Here is a 10,988-nt window from a genome sequence, read left to right on the forward strand (position 1 = left end):
AGCGGAGGAGTCTTAGGATGCTAACGCATATTTGTTCTCACCTGTTGATATCCAACTGATGTCGAATGATCTGACACAAGTCAGGCTGCTGGTACCAGACCCTCCTGCCCCTCCTGCCCTTCATTCCCTCATACTGTCCTGCCCAGCTCTCCTACCCTCCTCTCTCCGCTTCTCTTGTTCCACTTCTCGTATGCTCTCTCCCTCTTCTCCTCGCTTCTCCTCCTCTCACCTTGCCCGTGTCTCTCACCTCCCTTCCTCCTCTCCTCTCCTCCTCTTCCAGCCTCACCTGGGTTTGAGGGACGGCGCTGGAGCAAAACGCTTTGTTGGTGGTCCGGTACTGCTGAGCCTCAAGGTTGGTCAAGGGGTCCCGCGTCCTCTGCTCGTGGCTCTCCCGCACGATGGAGCGCTGGAACTGAATTCTCCTCCTCATCAGCGCCGCCTGCTGCTGCTCCGTCTTCGCGTACTCTTGTGCTTCCTGCGGTAGCCCGTCATGTAGGAAGAGGGGAGCAGAGGAAAGCAGAGGGTGAGGGAGAAGAGAAGAGGGAACAGAGGGGAGCAGAGCAGAGCAGAGCGCAGGACAGTGAGATGGCAGGAGGGAGAGATAGGTTTTGTGAGTCAAAGTTGAAAAGGAAGGAGGGGGGAGGGGAAGGGGGAGGGAGGAGGGAGGAGGGCAAAGGACCTCAGTCGTGAGCTTCGGATCTGCCTTTGCAAAGCTGTTGCGGGAGACGCTGTACTTGCTGTATGTGGAGGATCAAGGCAGGAAAGGGAGGGAGGGAGGGAGGAGAAAGTGGAATGAGGACGAAGTTGAGGATAGGGATGAAGACATACAGGGGGAGAGCAAAAACGACGAGGGCAAGATCGATTAGGAGGAAGAAAATGAGGAGAACTGAAATGATGAGGAGTAGGAGGATGAGCAGGAGCAGGAGGAGAAGTAGGGGAATACAAACAGGAGCAGGAGCAGGAGCAGGAGCAGGAGCAGGATGAACGCACATGAACTCGTAGGTAGCAACGGCGATGAACTCAAACTTGATGATGCAGAGGAAAAACTCCCCGCTGAGACGCCTGATGGGCTTGGCGTCTAGCTTGACCGAGATCCCCCTGGACTGACTGTCGTAGAGGATAAGGGAGACGTCGCGCAGCTGCTTGCCCTGATCGCACGCCATGCACATGCGCGAGACGTCGAGGATGCTGGTGGCTGGGCCGAAGAACTCGCTGGAGGGAAGAAGATGGTGGAGCAGAGGAGGCGAGGGAAGTGAAGTGAAGAAAGTGATGATGAGAAGAGGACGAGGACGAGGACGAGAAGGAGGACGAGGACGAGGACGAAAGACAACGAGGAGGACGATTGGAGGTCGGGTAAGTTTTGGCTGATGGACATCTCAAGGTACAGACCCGATCGTCAACTTGGTCGGGATGCTGCTGGTCTGGTCGAGGCGGAAGAGCGACATAAAGAGTTGATTGACCGAACGAATCTTACATCTGCAAACTGATCAGAACTCATGCGATGTAAATATCTTGATGCGCTCAGATATCATCAAATCTATCAATGTTACTTACATCACCATCACCATCGCCATCACCATCGCCATCACCATCACCATCACCATCACCATCATCAGCGCCACCACCACCAGCAGCAGCAGCACTGCATACCTCGCAAAGCAATCAAACGGCTCAAAGGATGTGACAAGTCCCTCGAGCTCCAGGTCAATCAGCGCTGCCAAGTTCTCAGCTCCCTCCTCCAGCTGGACCCCGGCAGGCAGTACCCATCGGCGACTCGTTCTTGTTCATAGCAAAGATTTCCTTGTGCGCCATGGGCTCCATGACCGCCAACAGAGCGTCTCTCCTGTCCTTGCTCGTGAGAGCGTCGCGCTGAAGACGCGACGATTAGCATCCGCGCATGCCGAGAGAGCATACAGTCCTCACCATCTTGTCGACCTTCTTTCTCTCCTCCTTGTGATCTGCCAATTGGATCGATACCAAGCCTGTTCCATGTCATGTTCTGCCGAGGAGGGAAGGTGGGGGAGAGGAGCAAAGTGAGGGAGACAACTTCACTCCCTCCCTACCAGGCGGCTGATCCTTCATCCTCTTGATCACGATTCTGTCCATGGGGACTGCAGGTCGTTCGATCACGACAGCATCGCGTTCAAGGCAAGGCAACAGCACCTCTGTCCTTGCGGCACTCCGAGCAGGCCGTTTCCGAGCAAGAGCTGGTAACTCCTCCCATTGTCTACGTGACAGTGTACTTCAGTCTGTGTGAAGCAAAAGGGAGAGCAAGAGAAAAGTCGGGGAGGAACTCTCTTTTTCATCGTGTTATCGTGCCTGTTTCTGTGATCTTGTTCCTGTTTTCATTCGCGCTTTGAATAACATCCCTTCTATCTACTTCATGCCGTACCATCATGGGCCTCCTGTCCCTCTCAACTTGTCTCTTCTCTCCTCATACCCTCTGCCTTCCTCCTCCCTCCTCCCTCCTCCCTCCTCCCTCCTCCCCTTCCCTCCTCCCTCCTCCTCTTCCCTCCTCCCTCCTCTCTCTTCACGTCTACGGTCTTTGACCTCGCGCAGTGTCGGCTCTAAAAACAACGCTAAAGATTGGAAATGACGTTTTTTTGCCTTGAACAATGCTAAATTCTGAATAAAAAAGCATTAATATACTAAAATAGAGTTAATATGCATGTATTAACGTTGTTTCAACATCTAAACTACCTTAACTCCGATCCGCCTCCCGAGTTGTGGTACAATTTATGCCTGCCCTCATCTCCACTCAGACCTCCACTCTTTTGAAATTGTATTCAAAGTTGAAACTTGCTATCATGGCAGGCTTAACTGATATTTCAGTTCACCCTTCTAACCGTAACTGATGGAACGTATGCCAGCCGTGCCAGTCAGATCAGCGCCGAGTTAACAAAAACTCTCCTGTAAACCAAGACGACTTACGTGGCAAGGCGGCCGATGTAGCGTATGAGACGAAGAGGGGGCTTTCCTAGCCGTCTTGCTAAGGTCCTCTCATGTCTGGATGCTTGGTTTTCACATCCTAGCATACCGTAGTACAGTCTATCTCTCATGTGCTCCTCAATTCTGGTTTTGTGTGCATTAGGTCGATGTGATATCTGCGTGACTTTGGACTAGTACAAGTCTAACAAACTTGTATTCCGTCGCTAACTGAGTTCGGGCGCCGGACATAAACCCGGCGCCCGGGCCCGCCGGGCGTCCCGCCGCCGGTCCCGGAGCTCTGCTGGAGCTCTGCCCTGAATCTCATTCCGAGGCGAACTTACTCTTACTATGTTCTGAAATTTTTGGTCCTAGCATTGAAAAATTAAGTAAAATAACGTCAGGTCGAGTTTGTGGTTGGAAGCCTGCGGCATGCAGCGATGAGGAAAGATGGAAGAGGGGAGGGGGGAGGGAGAAGTGGGGAGGGAGGAGTGACGATGAAGGATGATGGAGGGAGGAGGGAGGAGGGAGGAGGGAGGAGGGAGGAGGGAGCAGCATGGAGGAGGTGAGAGGAGAAGGAGAGAGGTGAAGAAAGCGAGGTGACGATTGGGGAAGAGAAGAAAATAGATGGATGAATGGGCAGCGATCGGGCCATGAGACGGAGCCTGTGGAAAGGAGAGGTGAAGCAGAATCCTTCTTACAGACAGCATAACGCGGGAATGACCGACGTCGAGGCAGCATGTGCCGCCTGCATGAACACAGAGGAATGAGAAGATGAGGAAGCGCGACAAATTTACTGGAATACTTCCACGACCCACCACAACGAATTTGTTGGGAATGCACATTACCAGGATGTTCTTGCCCGTCACCTTGATCTTCGCCATGCTGATAATTTTAACATACATGCATCTTCCTAACAGTGATCTTGGGGTGAACAATCTTCCGCGAGAGGATCGAGAAGGGTTATCGACAGGAAAAGGCAGCAATGGAACTGAAGAGGCGGTCAAGAAGGAGATTTCCCCGGCGGGGAAGAAGCATCGAGACAGTGTGCGGGGCGAGAGACCTGTCTTGGATTTCAGTCCGTCAGAACTTAGTGAACTAATCCCCAAAGTTCGACCGCACACACAAGATAACCTTGCATGCACTGAGGTAGAACGTTTGGAGGGGTGGAGGCCCTCTGTGGCATCCTTGAAGTGGGAGCAGGTGATTCATAGAGAGGAGGCAGAGCTCAAGAAGGTTGCTCAGACTTACGTATCAAAGACTCTGAGGATCTGGCCAAGGTCGCTTGTCTTGTTGCGCATCATGAGATGAAATTTTTGCAGCGTCGGGCCATCGTCAGGAGGAAAGCAAATCTTCATCCTCCCGCAGTCGCAGGAGAGCAGGAGCGATCAAGGTGTCCACTGCCAGTTCGGCATCGCAAGGTGAGTGCACATGACATGGAGGAAGTTGCCATGACTTTGGGAACAGAACTCGGGCAGGCTATGATGCATGGTATGACTTGCTTGTCTGTAATCCCACACCTAGGGTGAGACAACTATGTTTCAACGCTTCTATCCTTGACGTTTGAACAGATTCATAAAGTGACGGAAGGAGATACTTACGCAAACATCGCGAGTCGATACAACCTGAATCTGGACGCCCTTCTAAACTTGAACGGCATGGTGAGCGAAGGAGGCTGTTTGGCTCGCGTTCACAACAAGTGCAGAGAGCGGAAGAGGTCCGGTCATTGAAGAACGGAGACTTGGTTGAGCTGCAAAAACAGGTCATTCTGCTTGCAGCAGCGACTTCACGTGCGCGCAGAACGGATCTTGACCCTTGCTTCATCTGCAGAGGGTGCTGGTGGAGCTTGTGGACGCGAGTGGGAAAGGGTTTCACAATGAAGATCCGATGCAGTACGAGTTTTACGACATCACGGTCGGAGAAATTCACCCAAGGAGTTCGTTGACGACAGTTGTTCGCATTGCCCCATGACTGAAGCTCCTCACTCTGTCCCAGGGAGGGAATTTCCTCACTGTGTACGGACGAGGGTTCCCAACGGTGGACGGAGTTCTTTCGAGGTGTCAGATTCGATGCCGCCTTGGTAGCGTGACTCAGGTTCCGGCATCGGTCATCTCCGACTCCAAACTCTTGTGATAACTTCTACGATGTCTTCATCCTGACTCTTCTCACTCCCTTTGCTCCAAGATGCCCCATCGTCCCTCTACCAACCAACGAGCTGGACCGGGGGAATCAGGAGTCCCAGCAATCCATCGTGCGCTCTGTGCAGGTTGGGGTTACGGCCAACGGAGTGGACTTCGATGTAAGCGGAACGATGCTGACATACTACCGCAATGTCCTTTGCGTCGACCCTGAGGTGAAAGTGACTTGGACGTTCCTGCGGTCTTGACCTGAGAGGGTGAAGGACCTTGCAAGATTCTCTGTTCCCGACATTGCGCTGGTGGCCGTCCCTAAGTCCTTCAGGTGTCACGGGATTGTCTGGCATGCGTAGCAGGGGTGACTTGTCTTGTACCTGCAAAGAGGGGACGCGAAGACTCAACAGCTCAATGCGATCGAGAGCTGGCGGCGCCTGCTGCCCAGAGTGGAGATCCTTCTCATCTCCCCCGAAGGCACATTGTTCCTGTTTCTTCAAGGACCTTTCTGAGCTTGTTGGCCCCAGATGGAGTGAAGGAGGTTTCAGAGAGGTTCGGGTTCAAGCATGCAGCCGACGTGGATGTCAATGCCCAGGTGAGGAAGAGACCGACCGGGATGACTTGCAGGATCGATGAAAACCGACATGGCAGGGGACGCCATTGCTGAGTAGCATCTTCCGACGGATGAAGGAGATCAGTTCTGCAAAGATCTTTATCCTCGTCAATGCCGACATCATTCTTTTCCCGGACATCCTGGTCAGCCTCCTAGTCCGATGCCTGTCTATCCCGCTGAGAGAGGGCGAGCAGGCAGTGATCCAATCGACGGCGAAGCGCTTCAGTGACTTCCTGATCGTCGGCCGTCGGCACAACACAGATTCTACCTTCCTAGGTGACTGGGTTCCTTGTGGAACGTTTGGGTCACGAGGGACCGAACCAGAGCTCGTGGAGAAGGCCAGGGAGTCTGAAGACTGGAATCAGCTGCGGGAGCACGCCAAGTGTGTAATGAAGGAACGTCATAGCCTGGGACTGAACCCGCCGCAGGCTCCATGGCACTGAGCACACAAGATGGGCGCTGGATTACTTCGTCCTGACGAGGGACTTGTTTCAAAGTGTCCCGGACTTTGCTTTCGGTCGTCCTGCATACGACAACTGGTTCGTACGAAGGTTCGCGGCAGCTCATTGACATAGAAACTCCACGCTCTTGACGTTGATCTTCCTCCAGTGTCATCGAGATGGGACGACCAGTAATAGACGCCAGCAGCGTGATTCTTCTCCCACCTCCCATCTCCCTCCCTGACGATCCATCGCAGCTCGTCGTAGCGATTCACCAGGCTCACAGCTATGCACACGTGAACGCGAAAGAGAAGCGAGAAGCTGAGAACTCGGAGGAGGAGGCGTGGAGGAAGGCTATGAAGAAGCAGGGGAAGGTCTGCCCCAACGAAGCTGCACGGTCAAGGAGGCTGATGGGATGCCTGCAGGAGCTTGTGCGAGATTCATGGGAAAAGCTGCAGAGTGAAGAGATTCAGAAGAACTTTGCGCTGGCAGGTGCAGCCCGGCCCCCGATGGGGGATTTGCTGTAGAGGGGGGAGGAGGGAGGGGCTCGGTGCTGAGCTCTGCCTGTGCAGGACCGAATGTCAAACTTGGAACGTCGGATCACACTTCGTGGGTGGCCATGGTCTGCGTCTAGCTAGGAAAGTTTGACAAGGGAGGGAGCGAGGCGAGCTGGGCTAGTTTTCAATGGCTGTAACGTCTGTAACGGAGCTATAGGCACGAAAGTCTCGTCCACGTTGGCACGAGTTGAGGCTCCAGCCAGGGCTGACAAGCCGCCGGAGGGAAGGAATGCGATCTAACCTGCTCTCAACCGACCAGCGCTGATGCGACAGCATGCGGTGCCCTCGCAAGAGCACATCATCTAGCTCTCGTGATCTCCTCACCTCCTCCCTCGCCCTCCCTCACCTCCCTCACCTCCTCTCTTCGACACAGCGTTCACAAAACCTCCAGAGCTCCGCTGCCATCTCCTCGTCCTGCACATGCTCTGGAAGCTGCGTAAGGTACCGGGGGTTCCTCATCCCGAGGGGATCCTGTACGAAATATTCCCCGGTGATCTGCCGCATCGCAACAGTCTCAGCCAGCAGCCACCCAGCTCGACCTCTCCACTCACCCCCTCCACCTCCTCCGTCGTCAGCAGCCAGACTGCACCAGCTGCCGCTCGCTCTGCGCTCCTGACCTACAGGCCCGTCACAGCTCAGCTAGTCCCTGGCAGGTCATGCCTGACCTGAAAGATCCTCCCCAGGATGGCCGCTACCCGCGCGTTCCCCAGGAGGAGCCTTTGGAGGAGAGGCGGGAGGAAGTGCTGGTAGTGGCGGGTGGAAGTGAGGCCAGGGTCGATGGCGTTGGCTACGATCCCTTGCTCTCGGTACTGCCTCGCGATCTGCCGCATCCCTAGCAGGTTGCACAACTTGGAGGAACACGATCTCCTCAGCCGCTCGCTGACCCCTCGTACTCCCACCGCCTCCTCGGGCTTCGCCCAGTCCGCCATGTCCACCTGCCCGAAGAGGGAGGAGCCGCAGGCAAGGAACAGGACGCGGGAGTCGGCGCCGCCCATGGCCGCCGACTTGCGCAGCTCGGGCTCGAGCATGGAGAATAGGAGCTGCTGCGAGAGATGGTTCACCTGCAGGGCGTTAGCCCACCGCATCTCCCCTGTCCTCCCCAGCTCTTTCTCACCTGAAAGTGCGACTCGAAGCCGTCCTTGGTCTTCAGCTGAGGAGCGAAGAAGACGCCCGCGCACAGGACGAGGCGGGTGAGGAGACAGCCCTCCAGCTCCTGCAACAGCAGCTCCTGCGACTGTCGGACGCTGTTGAGGTCTGACAAGTCAAGGGGAACGAAAGTGACGCGCGACTCCTCTTCTTGCCCCTGCTGCTGCTGCTGCTGCTGCTGCTGCTGCTGCCTTCCTGTCACTATCACCTTGAAGTCGGTCGATGCCGCGAGGGACTGGGCTATGGCGCGCCCTATGCCGCTAGTCCCTCCTGTGATGACCACGGCCTCCTTGAGCGAGCATCGCGCGTCCATGGCAGCATGGCGACGGGCTACGAGCGAACGAGGGGGGGAGGAGTGGAAGAGAAAAGCTGCGAATGCACAATCGAGCATGCTGAGCATGAGCGCCAACGATATTCGCGCCATGGGAGGCAGCGATGGAGATGGAGTGGGGAGGAGGAAGGGGAGAGGGGGATGGGGAGGAAGAGTGCTGGATGTCGAGGAGGAGGAGGCAGATTCTGAGAGAGGGGAAGGGAAGAAAGAGGAAGGGAAGGAGCAGGCAGGGGGGTAGGGAGGGGAGGAGGCCGCGAGCCGGGTAGGACTCGGGAGGAGGTGCAATTGGGCAGCTTTATGGGGCGTAGCAGGGAAGGAAATGTCGGGGGGTAGGACTGGGGACAGGAAGGAGAAGGGGGAGCGAGGTAGGAGGTGAGGGCTGGGGAACGGAGGACTAAAGGGAGCAAGGACAAGGAGGAGAGGGAGGAGGAGGAGGAGGAGGGGAGGAGGAGGAGGAGGAGGAGGGGAGGAGGAGGAGGAGGAGGAGGAGGAGGAGGAGAAAGTTGTCGTCATGTCAGGTGAGGAGGAGGGAGGAGGCATGCATGGTTACCTGCCTGCCGACATGAGCTCAGGGAGCTTGTGGAGGACGTTGACGCTCTTGCTGCTGGGAAGTCAAGTCTTCAGGTGCTTCCTGCCCTGGATCACCTCGTCCTGTCTGACACTCCAGCGAAGATGCGGCGGGAAGGAAGAGTGCTCGGGCTCGCAGGGAGGATGTCAGTTCGCCATGCTCGCTGCGATGAAGGGGCTGATGTTGTCTTGTTGTCGTGGGGAATCAGCGGCAGACCTCTACGTCAGCTTCGTCATGGTGGGTCGGGCCGACGACCTTCGAGGAGACTACGTGAGCCGGTTGGCGAACTCGATTCAGCTGATTCAGAAGTACAGTTTACTTCACCATGTTGAGAGCGAGGTGGGAACAACTGCCCTTGTGCTGAAGATGTGTAGTCATGTAGTCATGTAGACTTGTAGTCTTGTAGACTTGTAGTCTTGTAGTCTTGTAGTCCTGTAGTCTAGACTTGTATTGCTGTAGTCTTGTATTTTTCATCGCCGCCTCTGGTTTCATTCTTCGCTTCTTCTCCATCTCTCTTCTGTTCTCAAAGTGAACATCTCTTCAGATCGTGGTGGTAGAATGGAATCCCTTCCAAGGCCAGCCAGCCTTGAGCGCCGTCCTCCGCCAGTTCGTACCGGCAATGAACGCAGAGAGACGCAAAATGTCGGCAATGATGAAAACTGCCGCAGACATCTCCTGCTCCTCCTGCTCCTCCTATCCGGATCATCACAGTCCCGAATTCCTTTCATCGCAAAGTAAGATCCTTGCAGCACGGGGGATCAGAGCATGAGCTGACTGGTTGCAGGTGCAAGGCGACACAAATCAAACTTTCTTTGAGTTCATGGCCAAGAACGTCGGAGCCCGACGGGTCCGATCCGTCCCCTCCCCTGCTGCGTGTCCGAATTGATGCCGTGGCAGGCAAGGGGGGAGTTCGTGCTCGTGAGCAACGGAGACGTTGTCTTCAACCAGCACGTCCGTTCTCTCACCCCCCGGCAGCCGCTGCCCCTTGACTCACGCCTCCTTCCTTCAGGTCTTCCGAGCTCTTAGCAAGAAGCTGTTGGATCGCGATGCGTACTTCCGTATACCCCGAGTATGCTCCCATGAAGTCCTGCTTCCCGCGCCCCCCATCCCCTCCCGCCTGCAGCCTAGGATTCTTCATCCTGCTCCTCCCTCCTCCCTTCCTCCTCCGCTCTGGCTCCCCCCTCCTGCTTCCTCCTCCTCTAGATCGTCCTGGATCGTCTCGTACTTCTCATCGCTGGTCCTGCAGGTGGAGACTTCGGCCGTGTTTGACCCGCGCGAGGACGTCATGAGGAGGATCGAACTCGTGGAGGTGAGCAACTTGTCAAGTCTGACTCCCCTGCTGACCCTCACCAGAGCATGTCGACGAGCTTGACTGAAGAACCGTTGTGCGACGTCGGTCAGACGTTCTGCCCTGGAAGGTCTTCTTTTCCTGCTCCTGCTGCTCCTGCTCCCGCCCTTGCTCCTGCTCCTGCCCCTGCCCCTGCCTCTGCTCCTGCTCCTGCTCCTCCCTCCTCCTCCTCCTCTTGCCTGACATCTCTGTGCAGATACAACGTGGGAGTGTGTGAGAGGGGATTCCTTGGAAGCGTATGCCCTCCTCCTCCTCCTTCCCTCCTCCTCCTGCTCCCCCTCCTCCTTCTCCGTCTCCTCCTCCTCTTCAGCGAGTGACTTGGATACAGGAGCGTCACGACATTCACTTCGGCAACGCTGACGAGCTCTACATGCCTGCTGCTGGAGATTTCTTCTTGATACATCGGTGAGCTCTCCTGTCTCCTGACCTTCCCCATTTCCCCTTCCCCTCAGCCAGACACGCTGCTTTCCCCTCCCTCCCGCTCCCCTCCCGCTCCCTCCCTGCTCACCTTCCTGCCCCCTGCAAATCCCATCTTTTCCAGTATGCCATAATTCTCTCCTTCTATCTCTCTTGACTCGCGTTCTTCTCCGCTTCTCTCCTCTCCTCTGTCAGGTCCAACTTCCATCTCCTCGGAGGATATCATTCCATCCCTAGCACAACCCACCTGGATTCGCTCCTGCTCTGCAAGGTGAGAGCAAAGGCGATCTTGTGTACTCCACTCTCTCTACCTCATCTCTTCTTGCTCTCCTCCCTGTGTCCTCCCCCTCCCTCCCCCTCCCGCCCTCTTTCCAACTCAAAAAACTTCTCCACTTCTCCCTCATCTTCTCCTCTCCTCCCCATCATTCCTTTTCTCTTCCTCATCTCCCTTGCAGGCGAGCGGAGCAGGGGCTGAGACAGATTGTTCTCACTCGTCCCTGCGTAATGTTCCACC

General features: G+C 55.8%; 4 protein-coding genes across 4 annotated transcripts; 2 read left to right on the plus strand and 2 right to left on the minus strand.

The window, feature by feature from the left end:
• Positions 1-41: 41 nt before the first annotated feature.
• GUITHDRAFT_122238 (hypothetical protein) lies at positions 42-2,224 on the minus strand (the record flags this gene model as incomplete). The annotated part of the gene is made up of 10 exons (XM_005818488.1): positions 42-70; positions 287-475; positions 680-737; positions 991-1,212; positions 1,390-1,476; positions 1,555-1,714; positions 1,764-1,869; positions 1,924-1,982; positions 2,064-2,111; positions 2,164-2,224. Coding segments are annotated over 10 exons (1,019 nt in total), but the record flags the coding sequence as incomplete, so codon positions are not given.
• Positions 2,225-3,699: 1,475 nt separating this feature from the next.
• GUITHDRAFT_122239 (hypothetical protein) lies at positions 3,700-6,741 on the plus strand (the record flags this gene model as incomplete). Its single annotated transcript, XM_005818489.1, has 18 exons — positions 3,700-4,074; positions 4,129-4,205; positions 4,248-4,346; positions 4,393-4,450; positions 4,497-4,586; positions 4,631-4,687; positions 4,756-4,839; positions 4,921-5,054; positions 5,110-5,278; positions 5,327-5,385; positions 5,532-5,649; positions 5,706-5,810; positions 5,862-6,049; positions 6,096-6,218; positions 6,277-6,316; positions 6,365-6,481; positions 6,533-6,599; positions 6,680-6,741. 18 exons carry the CDS (start codon positions 3,700-3,702, stop codon positions 6,739-6,741), a joined length of 2,022 nt encoding a protein of 673 aa, XP_005818546.1.
• A 274-nt stretch (positions 6,742-7,015) lies between these two features.
• On the minus strand, positions 7,016-8,201 carry GUITHDRAFT_122240 (hypothetical protein; the record flags this gene model as incomplete). The annotated part of the gene is made up of 4 exons (XM_005818490.1): positions 7,016-7,159; positions 7,216-7,281; positions 7,330-7,725; positions 7,779-8,201. The coding sequence occupies 4 exons, from the start codon at positions 8,199-8,201 to the stop codon at positions 7,016-7,018; spliced, it is 1,029 nt and encodes a 342-aa protein (XP_005818547.1).
• Positions 8,202-8,703: 502 nt separating this feature from the next.
• GUITHDRAFT_122241 (hypothetical protein) lies at positions 8,704-10,466 on the plus strand (the record flags this gene model as incomplete). The annotated part of the gene is made up of 11 exons (XM_005818491.1): positions 8,704-8,765; positions 8,814-9,048; positions 9,254-9,319; positions 9,378-9,443; positions 9,494-9,556; positions 9,607-9,660; positions 9,719-9,778; positions 9,956-10,018; positions 10,063-10,127; positions 10,254-10,293; positions 10,386-10,466. The coding sequence occupies 11 exons, from the start codon at positions 8,704-8,706 to the stop codon at positions 10,464-10,466; spliced, it is 855 nt and encodes a 284-aa protein (XP_005818548.1).
• Between the last annotated feature and the right edge of the window lie 522 nt (positions 10,467-10,988).

The sequence above is a fragment of the Guillardia theta genome (assembly GCF_000315625.1).
Source record: "Guillardia theta CCMP2712 unplaced genomic scaffold GUITHscaffold_300, whole genome shotgun sequence".
Taxonomy (NCBI): domain Eukaryota; class Cryptophyceae; order Pyrenomonadales; family Geminigeraceae; genus Guillardia; species Guillardia theta.